At 44.0% G+C, this 19,426-nt stretch overlaps 1 protein-coding gene across 1 annotated transcript in view; it reads right to left on the bottom strand.

Annotated features, from left to right (window-relative positions):
• Positions 1-18,747, bottom strand: part of FAM117B (family with sequence similarity 117 member B) — a 29,807-nt gene extending 11,060 nt beyond the window's left edge. Inside the window, exons 1-4 of the mRNA XM_081924628.1 lie at positions 17,812-18,747; positions 5,960-6,111; positions 2,288-2,380; positions 446-559 (exon numbers count right to left, since the gene is read on the bottom strand). Of these exons, the coding sequence (XP_081780754.1) occupies positions 446-559; positions 2,288-2,380; positions 5,960-6,111; positions 17,812-18,532 (1,080 nt within the window). The 5' untranslated portion in view covers positions 18,533-18,747. The remainder of the gene's footprint in view (positions 1-445; positions 560-2,287; positions 2,381-5,959; positions 6,112-17,811) is intronic.
• Between the last annotated feature and the right edge of the window lie 679 nt (positions 18,748-19,426).

The raw sequence follows: 19,426 nt of genomic DNA, 5'->3' as shown, positions 1-19,426 counted from the left end.
GCATCATTTGTACATACCACCTGCAATGTGCCTGGGGCAGTGTTTGGCTTGAGAATTTCAACTTATGTTTCTTTCATTCGAGTGTGTAACTCTATCCACACTGTGCCTGCTGGAGGCTCAGAACCAAAAACAGATTTGGGTGTTAGGGCTCATAATTTGCATAGCAACCACTCCCCCAAACCTAGTCTTTTTCTTCCACCCATTACCTCTGATATTGTATACATGCTGATCTTCAAGTTCTGCAAGGCAGTCAAAGCTAAGGCAAATATTTGCTTGGCAATAAAGCTGCATGTCACTTATTTTGTCATTATTATTTTTGTGCCTCGAGTGCTGACAGCTTCCAGACTTTTGGTGGGAGTTTCTGTGTGTGACACAGCACCTAAAATACAGCAAACATACCGGGACGAACGCTTTCCAAATTTTACATTAACAATCGTGATCGTACCTGGCATTGGTTAATGGCTGCATGATTACCATGGAATGGAGATTGTCTTTCTTTGTCCCGATGATGCCTGCTGCTGTGTTTACTTCTTTGCAGCTGCTGGCGTAGCTTCGCTATCTGAAAGGACAAACATTTTAAGTTTCCCTGTAAAATTGATAATGAAAAGTCTGAACAATTATGTCAAAATGTATAGTAAGTACTGTTACTACCACAGTAACCACTTGGGAACAGTGCACAATACTACTAACATTAAGATGTGCATTCTCCCTTCCCTCAGAGACATGTTGACCACAGCAAGAATAGGGATGCCTATGTACCAACACGATCATTTACAGGCTCTTTTCTTGCCTCCTATTTGGCTTGGAGTGGAAGCAGAATGAAGTTGTCTCTGATCTGCCTGTGCAGCTCATTAAAAAAGCAGGATGGAAAGATGTGCGCCTCACCATGTGGGAATTCCATCAAACAGTGAAAACTGAATTCACGTTGATGGAAACATTGGCGTTTCCATTCCACATGGGGGAGAAGGCTTGTTGGACACCTGCCATTCAGCCTTTGTTTTCACTGATATCATGGCAGGCGGGCACTGCCACCACCTGACCTCAACTATGAGCAAGAGGCATGAGAAAGAGCTATGCCAAGACAAGCTGTAGTGGCCGGGGCAAGGGAAGGGCTGAGACAAATTCCCTCTGCCTATAACTGAGTTGCATCTGTACCACTTGGTTGCACAGATTTGTTGGTTGGCAGGAAGTAGACCCATGGGGTATTTCTCCCTGTGTGGGCAGGCACTCAAATATTCATATCATATTTCAAACACCAGCAGTTTCTTTTAAAAAAGAGAGAAGTAAAAGTTGACATAAAAGAATAATTTGGCTGTATGTTCTCCATGGTTATCCATCTGATGAAACTGACACTTAGCCATCTTCTTACCATGCCTGTCTCTAACTATGATGTCTTCTTCTCTATTACATGTTTCTACACCAATTCCATGTGCTAGAACTTGACCTTCTGAGCAGTCAGATGGGTGGCTTTGTTTACATTTAGAAGAGCACCCCATGTTTTATTGCTCCCCTTGCTAGCACAGTGGTACCTTGGGTTAAGAACTTAATACGCTCCGGAGGTACATTCTTAACCTGAAACTGTTCTTAACCTGAAGTACCACTTTAGCTAATGGGGCCTCCTGCTGCTGCCATGCAGTTTCTGTATTCATTCTGAAGTAAAGTTCTTAACCCGAGGTACTGCTTCTGGGTTAGCGGAGTCTGTAACCTGAGGTATCACTGTACAGAATAGGAATGGGGAATCTCTGTCAGCCTGCAGGCTGCATTTTCTTGAGGGCAACCTTCCAGGGACTACAGGCCAGTGCTTGCCAGAGGCAAAAGAAGGCAGAGGGGTATGATCTGGAGAAAGTTCTAAGGGTCACATAAAAGTAAAGGTAAAGGTACCCCTGCCTGTACGGGCCAGTCTTGACAGACTCTAGGGTTGTGCGCTCATCTCACTCTAGAGGCCGGGAGCCAGCGCTGTCCGCAGACACTTCCGGGTCACATGGCCAGCGTGATGAAGCTACTCTGGCGAGCCAGAGCCGCACACAGAAACGCCGTTTACCTTCCCGCTAGTAAGCGGTCCCTATTTATCTACTTGCACCCGGGGGTGCTTTCGAACTGCTAGGTTGGCAGGGAAGGGTCACATAGAGAGGCTGAAAGGGCAGCATCTGGCCTCCAGGAACCTGAGGTTCCCCACCCACAATGTTGAGAGATCACATATCTCTCATGTTGTGTAAGGAATGTACTGTACAATTGTTTGCAGCTATTGTGTGTATTGTCTTGAATACAGCTAAACATGTTTCTCAACCTCTTTAAGTTGATCTGTGCTGCCCCAAGATGCCGATCGCTTATGAGAGCCTTTCTTCTTTTCCAAGTATTCTTCAGCCCAAGCACTTTCAGTCTAAGACAAGGACAAAGGAAAAAAAAATGATTCTAAAAAATTAAAATCAGAGGCTGACTAGAAACAGATTGGATCAAAATAATTTTCAGAAATACAACATGCCAGACCTTAAAAGTTTAGTTCCTTAAATCATTCTGAAACGAACAGAAGAATCTATTCCTAAAAGAGCTATATAAAGGGCAATACAGAATACAGTGTATAATGCCTTTGATTTGGTCTGATCCACATATACAAATGCAGTCATTTACTGGCCTATTAAAAAATTTGCCTGTCAGATATCTGGTGGGCAAAGTCTGAAATCTAAGCTGAGTAAATGCATGTGTAGCTAACAAAAAAATTAATTCCCGCAGATAAGCAGACCTTTTATGGTCAGATTTAATTTTAATGTACCAAATTGAGGACACAGAATTAATACACTGAACATCCATTTTTGCATATTCAGCGAAAATTGCATTATGGTTTTTACAGTCAGAAATGTTATGAGCTGATGCTTCAGGGAAAATTGAACAACTCAATATCCAACTGTTACAACACTGCAGGAGCAGCTTGCCTGGTGGGATAGAGCCACAACACGAACTTCCTGTCAGTGGAGTCAATGTCACTTAGCAGGAGGGCAAAGTAGTGGGGAGATTAGGCTATGTGAATGCACTGCAGCAGCCACACAGCCCAAACTTCCCTGCCACCTCGCAACCTCTGTGCTCCTCTTGGTAAGTGAACCCAGGTTCTTAAATGACTGGCACTGTTGTAACCATCCAGGGACCTAGCGATGATGAAATAAAAACCATCTCATCTGCATAAAGAAAGCAGTACTGGAATTTTTTGATTGCCAGTTAAGGGAGGGAGTGGGTGGCAGGAAGTGCTCCTAACTACAGCTGAGTTGCACCCTACTCACATTTAACCATCCCAGGCTTTGCGAAGGAATTTAGCAATAGACAGCTTGGGAAGAAAACAGTACATTTTGGTGCCAACATCACACAGCAGGAGTCCTAGGCCTAAAGAAGTAGGATTAGCAAAGCAATCTACTCCTCCAAACCTCTCCCAAGGCCAACCCTTTGAGAATTAAAGATATTTGTACACCTACCAGCACAGAGAAGAACGGAAGAAACAGCGAGACTAACTTTCAAACAATGATTCAACAAGGAAATAAATTCTCTCCTATTGGAAGCACGGCAGGGCAACCACCATTTTAAGGCTTCAGCAACCAAGAGAGAAAAACCGAAACACTTTTGGAAATTTACAATTGAAGTTCTAAGAACCCACATGGCATCACTATCTAAACACGAACTCAGCTCTATGTAAACTATCCGTCCATTTATCTGAAGCCAAAAAAGAAATGGGTGATTGTGTGAGTAATTTAGCTTAATTGATATTTAAAAGGTAGAGTTTCTATAGACCCCCTCCCAAACAAACAAACCACCCCAGGCTTTTCCTTCTGCCTATATCTATCTCTGCTCCTCCCTTCACATTGGTCTCTCTCTGCCTTCCCTCTCCTTCCTTCAATTGTGGAGGAGAGGTAGTAGAAACACAGGGAAGCCTCCCTGCAGGGCTTCCTCCACTAAGAAAAACATCAATTCTGGTTGTACACAATTTTTGCATATATGTGTGGCCCTTAGAACTAAGCAATGCAACTGTATATTATTTATGCAAAGATTAATTAGCAGGGCCAAAATATTCAATCTGAAGGAGAATCCCCAAGGCCAGATTGCAACATACCGTATTTTTCTCTCTATAAGACGCACCAGACCATAAGACGCACCTAGTTTTTGGAGGAGGAAAACAAGAAAAAAAATATTCTGAATCTCAGAAGCCAGAACAACAAGAGGGATCGCTGCGCAGTGAAAGTAGTGATCCCTCTTGCTGTTCTGGCTTCTGTGATAGCTGCACAGCCTGCATCCGCTCCATAAGACGCACACACATTTCCCCTTACTTTTTAGGAGGGAAAAAGTGAGTCTTATAGAGCAAAAAATACGGTATAGATAGATAGATAGATAGATAGATAGATAATATTTTACATCACTATTACAGTATAGCTGTAGTATAAGAAACAGCAGTCATTTGTCCCATGAATTAACTTACAGTCTTTCCCAAAAGAGGCATATCAGAATAGGTTGAAAGAAGCATTGAGAATAATTAAAAATAGCTGTTAAAAGGGTCTCCCAAACACCAGTTGCTATATGGCACTCAGCACCATCTGGGCTAAAGAACCCGAAACTAGTTGTCAAACGACTGTAGGGCTCCGGGAGCAGGAGGGAGGAAGCTATCATTTGCTGTTGTGAATTTCTTGCAGCTTAGAGCTTTCTAATGTCTTATTTTTATACCTTTTACAGTTTGTAGTAAGAGGAACTGTAAATTATCACATAAATAGTGAACGGTGTTGATTATTTATATAATTTAGATATAGGCAATGTTATTCGCTCCTTTTGCACAACCCCTGTGAAATGGCCCAGTAGCTGTTTCTGAGGACAAACTCTGGGTTGTTGTTGTTGTTTTAAAAAGATAATAAAAAAAATTCCCTAGGCTCTTGTGACTCGTATTCAATGCAGATGAGAGATCAACAAGTGCAACTTCCAACTTTTCTATTGGATTGCTGAAATACTTTTGAATAAAATAATTCAGAACAAAACATTAATCAATTCTGCAATGTCCCTTGCAAAATCCAGTCTGGATTAGGGACACTACCTGGCTCTCCTTGGTCCATTGTTCTAAATTATTTAAAAGAAGATGCATGTACATTTTTGCAGGAACATAAAGAAAACACACATTGGGCTATTATTTGGGGGCCATCTATCACCTTTCTTAAATATTAAACTAAAATAAAGCCTGCTGACAACATTAATTATGTCTTGAACTGTCAAGAGCCTTTGTTACCCATGTCAACAACTGCCACAATATAATTTGTTAAATACTAGACATGAAATGACACCCCAAATAAGGTAAGGATAGTTAGAGAAGATATTGCTTACTCATGTTCAATGCTCTATGCACTCTCAAAAATATATTTATTTATTTATTTATTGCATTTATATGCCACCTTTCCTCCCAAGAGCTCAAGGTGATGTATATAGTTCTCCTGGCTGTTTTATCCTCACAACAACCCTGTGAGGTAGGTTAGGTTGAGAGCAAGTAACTGGCCCAAGATCACATAGTGAGCTTCTTGGCTGAGTGGGGATTTGAACCCTGGCCTCCCAGATCCTAATCTGACACTCTAACCACTACAAAACACTGTATGATACGTACCACATACATGCATCATAAACACTACATGAGAAATATCTATGCATACAAGGAGGAAAGCAACAAAATTCATCAACTCATGATTAATATACCAGGCACTCGAATTTCATGATGTACATAGTAAAGGTCTCAATACTTCTATTTTAACATTTTAGACCAACATCGATGAAATTTTAACAAATGTTATGAACAAAGAAGAATGCTTTCAAATCTTTAAGCATATGAATTCAGTAGAAAATGTCCCCTGCTGAACTTCTGTGAACCCACCACAGCAGACAGGAGTGGTGCTGACATTTCTTACCCCTGCCTGGCAAGTGTTTTCCCCTAGTATATACGAACTCTTACCTGTGTGGCTTTGTCCCTCATGCACGGTGCAGCTTGACCGTGATTATCACGAGGCCATTGTCCAGCAAGATATGGAGCAGCAAGGAGGTCTAGTGAAGGGGTACGTCGAGCAATACTGGAAGGGCTTGATGAAGGTGGCCGTGGTTTATCAACTAAAATAAGAAGAAGAAAAAGAAAAAAAGATGACTCTGAGAGGAAATAAAGTCTACTGTTACACAGATTTTCATTCTGCGTATCATGCATTTGGACTGTACACAACTGGTAATCATTTTATTTATGAAGCTGTTATGTATAGGTATATATATATATATATATATATATATATATATATATATATATATTCCTGACTCACATAGCACTCAGCTGCCAACAATGAATATTTAAAGTTTAGGCCTTGAAGACTTTTAAAATGCACAGGTGTATTAAACTGTGACAGAATAGGCTGACAAACTTTCCCTCTGTGCTATTATATACTACAGTTTGACTGATTGGCAGTCCTAGGTTAAATACACTATCTGCCTTCTAGCTGGTCACCTCATTTACATTTTTCGAGATAAATTACACTTCATTAACTTATTGTTTAATACTAGGAATTGTGCTTCTAATTCCCTGTTGCACAATAAAACCAAAAAAGCCTCAAACCCAGAGTAGTAGTACCCACACGTAATAACTTATCAGAAGACTCCATTTCCCCCAAATATATTGCTTTTTTGCTTTCCTCAACATTAGTAAAACTTTTGAAAAGTAGATTTTACAATTTAAAAATCACAAACACATACTGAATCAGTTATCTGGGAAAGCAATCACTAGAATTGCAACAATAACAGAGCTAACGTTTCCTGAATAAAAAATATAATCAACTACAGCATAGCCATCAACTACACTCCAATCCATACACACAATTAAAAGTCATTATTATTCAGAGAACTCACTCAGGCACACAACGTGACTTTTTCTTTTCATCCAATTTCTTCTAAAACTTCCCAGAAATTCATGAATAGTTTATTATGCACAGGGAGCAGATGTTGAAAAACAAAAAATACACAAAACATAGTGCGCATGCCCACACAACAACTCTGGCAAGGGCACAAAGTTTACCATTATTTTATTAGCCTAGAAGCTAGTTTGCTTAATGCATTACACACCGAGCTGTTTTGCTTAAAATGCATTATACATCATCATGTAGTATAGTACACTATACTGCATAATGTAATTGAGCATCATACGACCAATGCTCCCATTTGCAGATAAATGCATGTATATATTTTAGCATCAGCCCAATAAAAACATATACTATGGTTAACTGCACAAGGTTTGCATATATACCGGTATTTCATCCCCTTTAACAGGAGAGTAAAATTTAAATATATATTCTCACTATATTATTTTTTTCTGAATTCATCCAATGCATTTTTCTCATCTAGCTCCCTAGGCTATTTCAGAATATTTCATTAAAATACTGTCCGCACTTCAGCAAATTGTGTAGTATTTTCATTGTCATTCCTTCCCTTGTGTTGCTACTCAGCCCCCCTTCTTTTCCCACAACTGCTCAGCTGCTAGCTTCACATGATGTGACCTACATAACAAGAGATGCACTTGCTTCAAGATAGCAGTTACAACAGCTGGGCTGATGAACAATAGAGGTATTTCAGAAATGTCTTAATTTTATTAGACTTAATTATACTATAGTCAATGGTTCCAAAACTATACAGTGTTCCCTCTGCCTGAAGTTCTCTTGTTATAGGATACTCGTTATTGGTCTTATATTTAGTCAATCAGATGTTTATTATGATCAACCAACCAGTAAGACAAAATCTAAAAATACAAAAACACAGCCTCAATGAAGCCAATTGTTTTAAAAAATGACAAGCTAAGAACGAATGATTATAGCAGAACTAAGAGGCAGATATGATAACATTCAGATATTTTTGCCACTTGCTTGGTAATCATGGAATATAGTCAGAACAATTGACCAGGAAATCACCTCATAATTATGCGTTATCTGATAAAAACAACAGTAAAACATGACTAGACACTCTTTCAACCTCTGAGTGGTTATACAGGCAGGATCTATCTTTATGGGAACTCTAGGAAATCTGCTATCTAAAGTCTTGAAAATGGGCCAATAAAATATCTCTTCTGCACTTGGGCACTGTCAGAAAATTTAAAATATGCCATTCAATTATTAGAACAAGATCAGCTAAGACTCAACAACTGTGGAGTACATGGTCCATTAGCCAATGCAACCAGCTTTTGCACATGTATATTTTCATTCTTTATTTTGTCAGATTTGGCTCATACTAATTACAATGACATCAAATAAGAGAGAGAGAAAACATCTCATACCACCCCCTGCCCCTGATGGAACCTTAATACTGTTCAATTTTTCAAGAGAAAATTCAAGTTCTGGAAACAATATTGAGGCTCCAAACAAAATCTGGGTCACAATTTTTAGAGTGCGCACTCGTATAGCAGCTGGAACAAATTTACTTCTTTTTGTGTAGAAAATTGAAGAATATTTTTACTGCAGACTCTGTTTTGATCTTTGCTATATTACCCTGTACATTACAGATAACAGGCATGAAACCAGATCCTGAGATACTTCTAATAATCGACTTGTCCTATCCTCTGCCCATCCGCAGTCCAATAATATTTGGACTTCCTTTTTGAAAATACCATAAACTTTGACTTATCATTGTTAACAGTTAGAGATTCATTTCCACAATGATTTATATATCCAACAAGTTGTCATCAATTAGTTTAGGTTAGGAAAGTGAGATGGTATTGAACCCAGAAGTTAGGCCAAACATAAATTATATAAGATGAGAGAATGGACATATCCTTCCACAACTTCATGGCTGGAAAACAACGAATCCAAAGGATTACTAGGTTGCTGTGCTCATATATTCTGAAAATATATGTGCAGATACATCAATTATGTCAAATACAAGTTATTATCAGCATTAGCAGAAAAATACATTGATATTTGCTATTGTATTTACAGCAAATATCATGGCAATTAAAGGTTTGTGCCGCATCCGTCTGCTGCCCAAGGCATTCACATAAAATAGTACAAATACAGTTAAAACAAGGTTTCAAGATGAGAAGTATCTCTACCCCAGTTAAAAACCTACAATCTATAAAACATGATAAAAAAATTAAGTACCGTATTTACTAGAGTCTAATGTGCCATTGAATCTGATGAACACCTCAATTTTCAGAACCTTGAAACCAAAAAATCTATTTATTAGCAAAGGTAAACGTGCTATCAAATCTAATGCGCACCTTAATTTTCACAATGCAATTTGGCCAAAAAGGTGTAAATAGGTAAATCACCATGTAACTGCAATATATATTTGTTGGCATTATCTATGTTTCTGCCAGAGTACACAAACATGGATAGGGCTTTTTGCTAGGCACCTAAGCTTCATGCTTGCCATCTGGAAAGTAGCAGAACAGTAACTCAACTGCTACACAATTAGAGTTCTGCTAACTCTAAGCTGGTAACAGATGCTAGCTTCCCCAGTGCGTATCATATCACCACCACATAGGAGGAAGTAATTCAGAATGGGCTTCAACTAGCCAAAAACATGTCCGACTGTTTAATATGGGACGTTCTGACACCAATGGTATGGTAGCTTCTGCATAGTTTGATGTAATCTTATTTTAAAAATGATGCTAACCATTCCTCTTGCGTACTTCTGTTGTATGCTGATAAAGTAGAAGCAGCTAGCCAAAATGTACCATTTATGCTTAAAATCCCCACAAATTATTCAATTGTATGCTACAGTGCGAGTGAAAATGTGGATGCCTGCTTGATGATTTCAAAAGCTGCTGGAGATGATAAGCAGCAAGGTGAAGGGGGGGCATTCTGGCGACAGCGGAAGAGGAGGGTTGGGGCGTGAGTAGGGAGTGGCACATTCCTGTTTCACCTCAGGCAATGAAACAGAATGGGCCATCCCTGTCCAAGAAGGGAAGAGAGGAAGGGGCACCCACTCACTCAAGTGTTGTACACAAACTGCAGCCTTTGTCTAAAATTGTTAAAATGTGAAATCAAATGAGGGTTTCTGAACCAGTGGTCTCATCACTGCTCCTTCAAACCCATGGAGATTTCTCCTTCACTTGTAAGGATCTTTTCCACTTCCTCAGGTGTCACAAACTCAAAGTTATTCATCAAAACAAGACAACGCAGAAATTGTCATTCAAGTCAGAAAGGATAAGAGCAACTGCATCCATAACTAATTTATAAATAGATAAAACTAGTTTAAGTCTTGTAACCTTTAGTCAGCCCAAGATACTTTCCCCTATATTAAAGGAAGAGGGGTTCCTCCATAAAGTTGGGGTGATTCCATGCAGTTATTTTTAAATATCATTTTAAAGCATACATATTCAAAAAATTGTTTAGAATTTAGGCCCTAGGATCTTATTTACTGGGATGATTCTTTGGTTCAACCAGCTGCCACTGATCAATCCAGAGATACGACTGAGGATAATATGTGCAAAGCGTTTTATGCATTGACAAGAGAGCATCTAAGAGGCAGAATGTAGCCTCTGGAAAATCTAGGGATTGTTCATCCAGTATATATATAAAAAGCTCCAAGGCTCAATGGCAGCAGGGAGAAAGTAAAGAGATTCACTGAAAAACAGATAGACCCTGAAAGTAGGAATAGTGCTATTAGTAAAATGCAACAGTTCAGAGAGATCCTAGTGCCATATTTAGAGATGACTCTAATGACACTGAGGAAGAGGGTCCTATTTCAGACATATGGAAGAATTCTAGGAACATAGTGATTCTATAGAATCTTACATTCACTTGATCAGGATCAAAAACTGTTTACTGCTATTCTTGCCTCTACAGTGGTACCTCGGGTTACATACACTTCAGGTTACATACGCTTCAGGTTACAGACTCCGCTAACCCAGAAATAGTACCTCGGGCTAAGAACTTTGCTTCAGGATAAGAACAGAAATCGTGCTCTGGTGGCGCGGCAGCAGCAGGAGGCCCCATTAGCTAAAGTGGTGCTTCAGGTTAAGAACAGTTTCAGGTTAAGAACGGCCCTCCGGAACGAATTAAGTACTTAACCCGAGGTACCACTGTATACTGAATACTACAACCACTGGTATAATCAACCTGGATTAGGTAGGATTCATACCAGGGTATCAAATGTAAGATTCAGTTTGCAGATATTCCCACTGAAAGAGGCCTTGCATTTACATTTACTATCAAGTATAGGCCAAAGTATAGGGACGCAGGTGGCGCTGTGGGTTAAAGCCTCAGTGCCTAGGACTTGCCGATCGAAAGGTCGGCGGTTCGAATCCCTGCGGCGGGGTGCGCTCCCGCTGCTCAGTCCCAGCGCCTGCCAACCTAGCAGTTCGAAAGCACCTCCGGGTGCAAGTAGATAAATAGGGACCGCTTACCAGCGGGAAGGTAAACGGCGTTTCCGTGTGCGGCTCTGGCTCGCCAGATGCAGCTTTGTCACGCTGGCCACGTGACCCGGAAGTGTCTCCGGACAGCGCTGGCCCCTGGCCTCTTAAGTGAGATGGGCGCACAACCCCAGAGTCTGTCAAGACTGGCCCTTACGGGCAGGGGTACCTTTACCTTTATAGGCCAAATACTATGAATGTTCTACTTTATGTTTAGATCCAGCTGACAAGTCCCTTGTAGTCATAGAGGTTGTTATGTATGGAAATTGGGAACCTCCCTTCCATTCACACACACATGGAATGGAAGAAACTGCAGTTATCTGACCTGTGGTGAAAATTTATATCCTGAAAATGGAATAGATGTAGCCTCAACAATACAATCTGCAAACTGTTGCAAGCTTTCAGCCTATGTTGTAAGCTTTCTGGCCTATGTATGGGGCTCTGGTGCACACAACTTACCGTATTTTTCGCACCATAGGGCGCACCGGACCATAGGGCGCACCCAGTTTTTTTGGGGGGAAATAAAGGGGAAAAAATTATTTCCCCCCAGGTGCGGGGCTGGGGCGGGGGAAGCTAGAGCTTCCCCCGACCCCAGCCCTCAAACAGGCAGCTCTCCGCAAGCAGCGGGAGCGTTCCCGCTGCTTGCGGAGAGGTCCGCGAAGCCTGGACGCGCTGAGCTCAGCGCGCCCAGGCTTCGGCATGCAGGCACCTCTCCGCAAGCAGCGGGAACGCTCCCGCTGCTTGCGGAGAGGTCCGCGAAGCCTGGACGCGCTGAGCTCAGCGCGCCCAGGCTTCGGCATGCAGGCACCTCTCCGCAAGCAGCGGGAACGCTCCCGCTGCTTGCGGAGAGGTCCGCGAAGCCTGGACGCGCTGAGCTCAGCGCGCCCAGGCTTCGGCATGCAGGCACCTCTCCGCAAGCAGCGGGAACGCTCCCGCTGCTTGCGGAGAGGTCCGCGAAGCCTGGACGCGCTGAGCTCAGCGCGCCCAGGCTTCGGCATGCAGGCACCTCTCCGCAAGCAGCGGGAACGCTCCCGCTGCTTGCGGAGAGGTCCGCGAAGCCTGGACGCGCTGAGCTCAGCGCGCCCAGGCTTCGGCATGCAGGCACCTCTCCGCAAGCAGCGGGAACGCTCCCGCTGCTTGCGGAGAGGTCCGCGAAGCCTGGACGCGCTGAGCTCAGCGCGCCCAGGCTTCGGCATGCAGGCACCTCTCCGCAAGCAGCGGGAGCCCAGCGCTGGGCTCCTGCTGCTTGCGGAGAGGTGTGCGAAGCCTGGAGAGCATGAGGGGTTGGTGCGCACCGACCCCTCTCACTCTCCAGGCTTCAGCGAAAGCCTGCATTCGCACCATAGGACGCACACACATTTCCCCTTCATTTTTGGAGGGGAAAAAGTGCGTCCTATGGTGCGAAAAATACGGTATCCATTTCTCCTCCAGTGCCTTGTATAATCTGGTTTATCTTGTTTCTATTCCTTCCAGGCAATCTCCTTGTGTACAAATTACAAACTTGATCACAGAAGGACCAAAAGAACCTTTTCAAACTGAGTGAATGGGTGATAAAATGGCTAATGCAATTAAATGTAAGCAAACACAAAGTGATGCACATTGGGGTAAAAATCTTTCACATTTACATGCTCATGAGGACAGAACTTTTGGTCACAATAGATAGATTAGTGAAGATGTTGATCTAGTGTGAGGCAGCTATGAAAAAGGCAAATTCTAAGCTTAGCATCATGAAGAAAGGAACTGAAAATAAAAGTGCCAATATCATGATGGCGTTAAACAAATCTATGGTGAAATCGCATTTGGAATACTGTGTACGGTTCTTGTCACTTCAACTGAAAAAGCATACTGGAGACCTGGAAAAAGTTCAGAAAAGAGCAATAAAAAAGATCAAGGGGATGGAGTGACACCCCCCCCCCATGAAGAAAGGTTGCAGGGCTTTTTATTTAAAGAAAAGGTAAGCAACAGGTGACGTGATAGAAATCTATAAAATTATGCATTGCATGGAGAAAGTGGATAAAAGAAGTTTTTCTCTCTGTCTAATAAAACTAGAAACTTGTGGATATCAAATGAATCTGAAAGCTGGAAGATTCATGACACTTATAAGGAAGTGATTCTTCCCACAGCACATAGTTAAACTATGGAACTTGCTCCTACAGCAAGCAGTGATGCTCATGGCTCTCAAAGAGAATTAAACAAAAATTTGGAAATTAGGGCTGTCAGTGGCTACTAGCCATGACGGCTGTTACCCTGCCTCCACACAATTGGAGGCAGTAATTCTTCTGAATATCAGTTTCTGGAAAATACATGAGGGGAGAGTGCTCTTGTGCTCAAATCCTACCTGCTGGAGTATTCATAAAAAATAAACTTGGCACTCATGTATATGTGTTAACATTTTTGTCTTGTGGTATAAACTAGTATCAGAAAAATTTAATCCGCCTTCTAATATAGGCAAACACATTCTTTTAAATGATATACAAAGTGAAGCATTACCCCAAATAAAAGCCCTGAAATAATGCATTAATCTTTTGAAAGTATGCTTGGGGGATGTGTAGATAAATACCACACAACACATATATTAATCTTAGGTGTATTAACTTTACTGCAAATGCTAAATTTAAGTAGCGTCCATCTTTCCAAATCAATGGAGATTTATGTTATTTACCTATTTGCATTCAATTTAATGATTTGAGAAGTATCTGTAGGAAACAAAATTGCTAGATATGTTATAACCCTTCAAACTTCTATTTTCACCTTCCTGACTATTTCCTGTCAAGTAAAGGCATTCCAATAGCCACATGGAAAATCAGCATGCCACAAAGCTATTAACTATACATTTCTTAAGTGTTTGAAAATTTAGTTAAAAGGTAGGTGGGGCAACATCATACTAGTCATTCCCCGTAACAAATTCTGACTCAGTGCTATTATCAATTATACATATCAATGAATAGGAGCCTTCAGGACATAAAAGTTTTCTGAACAATGGCCTCAAGAATAATTACTCTTTCATAGCTCTCTTCAAGGCTGAAAGAAAGCTTAAAAAGCAGTCACACTTTCCAAAGTCCATAGCAATTGATAATGACAAGTCAATACTGTCTTGAAGACTAAGGCTGCAATCCTAAACAATGTTACAGTTGAGAGTGGGTCTTATTGTTCATTAAAGATACTTGAAACAACCAATAAAAGGCTCAGCTTTGACTAGATACTCTGGTCAAAGATGAAACATATAATCCATGCAAGTAGTTTCGAGACAGATCCTTTCTAGATCACATTTCTAGTTTTTCCAAGATGTAAGTAAAAGAAACCTATTGTTCATAACCTGCTTGATTGTACTATGCATTCTTACTGGGAAGTCACACCAAGTTCAATGAGGCTTGCCATCAAATAAGCCTGCAGAAAATATGTATGCTGGCTAATCCTAACCACATTTTCTCATAAGGGCATCTTGGGATGATGTTTTCAAATTCTTCTGTCCTTAAAAGTTAGTATTCTTAAAAATATATATAAAGGAAGTACCTTAGTTGTTAGGATATGCTTCTTTAGCACAATCTAGCTACTTTCGCAATAAGTTTTGCTAGTCTATCTGCCCACACATCTGTTTGGTATTTCATGGCATAGTGAAGGAAATGGGGGTGCGCATGTGTGCAAGAAAGGAGAATTCTCCATTTTATAGAAGCTTCCCTGTGTGGTTGCAAAATAGCACTGGTAATATCCCAAAGATAACCAGGCAAGTGGATATTTATATGATTGTTCAAATAATAGTAGTGTACAAATTTCCAAATAACCTCTCAATCTCACTACAGGCGGCGACAATTTCGTGCAGGGGTTCTGTTCCCAGCCCCCATGCACTGCACGACAGCAGAACACGCATAAGTGTGCCCCGCCCTCTTCCGGGTCCAAAAGTCCTGCATGTCAATGGGACTTGCCTAGAATGGTTGCTGCCTGTCTATAAAAAATGTTACCTATTCTTTGCATTCACAACTGTCTAGAAACAGTTTCAAATACAACACAATCACAACATATGTGCAGGTTCGATTCCAAGGGTTCTACATATATGCAAAAACATGTATACTCAAGCTGCCCACTTAAAAGCATCCCTAGCCTTCTGGACCAATGAACTGAGGAGGCCTTGCTGCTGCTGCCCAAGGAAGGCAGAGTGCTTAAAAGCACCAGGCAGCCCAAGCAGACCCAGTGCAAAAAGTGCTTTTAAGCTCTTTGCCTTGCTTTCATTTAACTTGTGCTATTTCAACTAGCCTGCCTTCAACCATGTATGGTTGAAAGTGCATGAATTACATGTGCATACAACAGAGGCTTTCAATCTTTTTGAGTCCACAGCTCCCTTCTTTTTGCAGCTCCCCTGTGGAAAGTTCCCAGCAGGACCCTATACAGTCATACCTCGAGTTGAATGTGCTTCAGGTTGAGCGCGTTCGAGTTGCGATCCGTGGCAACCCGGAAGTAACGGAGCGCGCTACTTCCGGGTTTCACCACTCGCGCATGCGCTCAAAATGACGTCATGTGCATGCTTGGAAGCGGCGAAACACGACCCGCGCGCCGTCGCATCTTGTGTTCCATTTGGGATGCGAACGGGGCTCCGGAACGGATCCTGTTCGCATCCCGAGGTACCAGTGTACCTATTTACTCAGATATGTTCAACTAAGTTGCATTGGAATCACTCTTACTGTACACTGGATTGCAGCCTTAAAAAAATAAAAATTGTAGGGAAGCAATAAATGGCACTGCACCTGACCATCATTCACGGCGCCCCAACACCAGTTGAAAACCACTGCCGTAAGATGCAATTGTACTGTATACAACAGACCTACCTAGGGAGGTGCTGAGTATTCCAGGGCACTGTGATTGTCACTGACTTTAACATTTTGTATCTTCATTGGATAAAGTAGTGCAATGTTCTGCTCCTACTTCTTATCTTGACTGCATGGAGAATGCTACCAAGACAGTCAAATTTCCGTGGTCTTTTTCCTTCCCTAAGGTTGGTATTAAACCCCTGCACCGGTCCTGTAGTGTATAGACTACAGCATGAACCTAGAAAGATATAGACTGTGTATACACCATATGTTTAAAGGCATGACTTCCCCCAAAGAATCATGGGAACTGTAGTTTACACCCCCCCCACAGAGCCACAATTCACAGTACCATTAAACTAGTTTCCAGGATTCTTTGAGGAATCAGTCATGTGCTTTAAATGTATGGTGTGTACTCAGCCATGGAACTGTGAACAGAGAGGCTCATGGCCACTGTTTTCTCAACAGAGGGAGGGTCACTAAAGCAAATACTTTCACCCTGGTGTCAATTCTACAGATCCTATACAAGTATCTCACCTATTCATTTTAGAGAAACTTGTGAATGCTAGAGCTCAGGTATTCCAAAACCTAATCTGCACAAAAAGACACATTAGTTGAAACTTACCAGTGTAAAAGAGGACACATGTAACTACCCAAACTGTCCGCTGCAAAAAACGTAAGTCCTCCCCACTCAGCTGAACAATTGCTTTCAAATATCAGGAAATATTTAATAACATACTAGCTCCCCTTCAACCCTCAATTACCATCAACATATTATATTTTGTAATGTTTTACCACCACAAATCAATGTAAAGCTGCGCTGTAAAACCAGACCGAAACAAGAGCATCTGCCTTGCATGCAGAAGGTCCCAATTTCAATCCCAGCATCTTCAAATAGGGCTGGGAGAGACTCCCTGCCTGAAACCCTAGGGAGCCGCCATCAGTCAGGGTAGACAGTATGGAACTAGATGGGCTCCGTACCATGCAGCTTGCCACGCTCCTATTAAAGTGAAACATGTCTAGACACATCCTTTCGCTGCCCGGATCTCTTTTCAGGCACCACACCATGCTTGGCAGTGCTTTCCTTTCCACAGGTCCCTGTACACTGTGCCATCGAAACACAGCTCCCTAGGAAGGGAGGCGAGTCAGCCACCAAAAATTATGGGGGTAAGGAAGTTATTGAATGCAGACAGGATCTGCAAATAACAGGTGAGAAATGACAACAACCCCCCCCCCAACAAGGGGGTCCAGAGCAGTGGCATAGCGTGGGGGGTGCAGGGGGGGCCGGCCGCACCGGGCGCAACATCTGGGGGTTAGGGGGCGCAAATCCACGGGTATGGGGGTGCAAATTACTTGCCTTGCCCCGGGTGCTGACAACCCACGCTATGCCACTGGTCCAAAGCCAAGGGGTGCAGAAGGGAAGTGCAGAGATGCCCAAAGCCCTGGCGGCCTCGTGGTCCAGCTCTGCAGGAAAGCCCTCGCCATCTGCTCGAGACGAAAAGCAGGAAACCGGTACGGTTAGGGCCAGTTGGCAGCAGCTGGGGGGGGGGGCCTCCGGTTTCCTCCGCCTTAAGTGCCCCTTCACACACACACCCACGCACCCCCCCAAAAAAAGACCCCACCCCTCACCTTTGCAAACAGGCGAACTCGGGCTCTTCCTCTCCGGAGAGGCCCTGCTTTGCTCGGGCGACCGCCTCCTCTGCCGGTGCCGGATCCTTCCCCCGGAGGACGACGAAGAAACCACGGCGGCGGCGGCGGAGCAGGCGCTGCTCTCGGGCACAGGCGGCGAAACCGGGGAGGAGCAAGGCGAAGGGCTGGAGCCCGGCAATGGCGGCGCGGGGGGCGGCGGCGGCGGCAGCTGGTGCAGCCGAGGGGGGCTCCCGCGAGGCCCGGCCCCGCGCGTGGGGCTGCCGCGCGTGGAAGGCGGCGGCGGCGGCGGCGGAGGAGGGAGGGCGGCGGCGGCGGCGGGGGTCTGCGTGGCTACGGCAGGGCTGCCACCGCCGCTGCGCGCGCCGCTGCCGTTACCGGGCGCCGCGCGGGTCGGGCTGGCGGTGCGCGAGGAAGGAGGCGGCGGCGGCGAAGACGAAGGAGGCGGCGGCGGCTGAGGCGATGTCGTCGTCGCCGCCGCCGCGCGTGAAATGCCGCCGCCGCCCCTCGTGGGGCTGCCGTGCTGCTTGAGCTGGAAAGGCACCGTCGCCCGCATGGGCTGCAGGCGGCTGCTGTTGGCGCTGGCGGCCCCGCCTGCTCCCGCCGACACAGCCGAGGCTCCCCCCGCCGCCGCCGCCGCCGCCAGGGAGGTGGCCGGGGTCGGCGAGCCGCTTCGCCTCACGCGCGGCGGGTGAGAAGCCATCCTTCGGCCGGCTCTGAGGTAAACGGCGCTGAGGAGAACGGCCGTTGGGAGGGGGGAGGGGAGGGGGAAGAGGAGACGCCAGTCAGTCAGTCGGTCGGTCGGTCGGTCAGCCAGGCCCCCCTCAGCAATATAGCTCTCCTCACACACGAGCGGAACGCCGCTCCGGCCGATGCGACCGCTCCGGCCGCCTCATCAACAATAGTGGCCGCACCGGCCTCTCCTATTGGAAGCTCGTCGGCGCCGTTGCTGCCGCTACAGCGCGCTGATTGGGCGAGGGGCGTGGCCTTGGGGGGGTCCGTCTCTGTGTGTGTATGCGCGTGTGTGTGTGTGCGCGCGCCCGCGTCGCGGGGTGGGGTGAGGCTTAAAGGGGCAGTGTCGCGAGAGGCGAGACGGGAGCTGAGTGACAGCTTGCGGAGGCGTTCCACGCAACCGCACGCGTGTTTTCATCGCGGGCGTGGGACGCCCTCACCCGCGGGCGTGGGAAGGCAGGTGACATGGCTGGGTCTTGTTTTAAGATACAGCGCCCCATCATGGAAACTAGATGATGATGATTAACAATAAAAAAAATATATTTTATTTTTATTAAATTTGTGCAGGTGCGTAGGTACCTTCATGGAGAACATTCATTGCATGTGGTTTGCATGCATGCATAAGGTCTCACTTTCCATTAGTTTTCTGTTTCTGGCAGTGCTGGGAAAGGCTCCTGTCCATTATTATTATTATTATTATTATTATTATTATTATTATTATTATTATTATTATATTAATTGTATGCCTCCCATCTGACTGGGTTGCCTCAGCCACTCTGGGCAGCTTCCAACATATATGAAAAACATGATAAAACATTATACATTAAAAATACCTTCCCTATACAGCACTGCTGCCTTCTGGTGA

The sequence above is a fragment of the Podarcis melisellensis genome, assembly GCF_964234715.1.
Source record: "Podarcis melisellensis genome assembly, chromosome: 1".
Classification (NCBI taxonomy): domain Eukaryota; kingdom Metazoa; phylum Chordata; class Lepidosauria; order Squamata; family Lacertidae; genus Podarcis; species Podarcis melisellensis.
The sequence above is the reverse complement of the archived record's forward strand: the minus strand, read 5'-3'. Positions and strand labels throughout refer to the sequence as shown.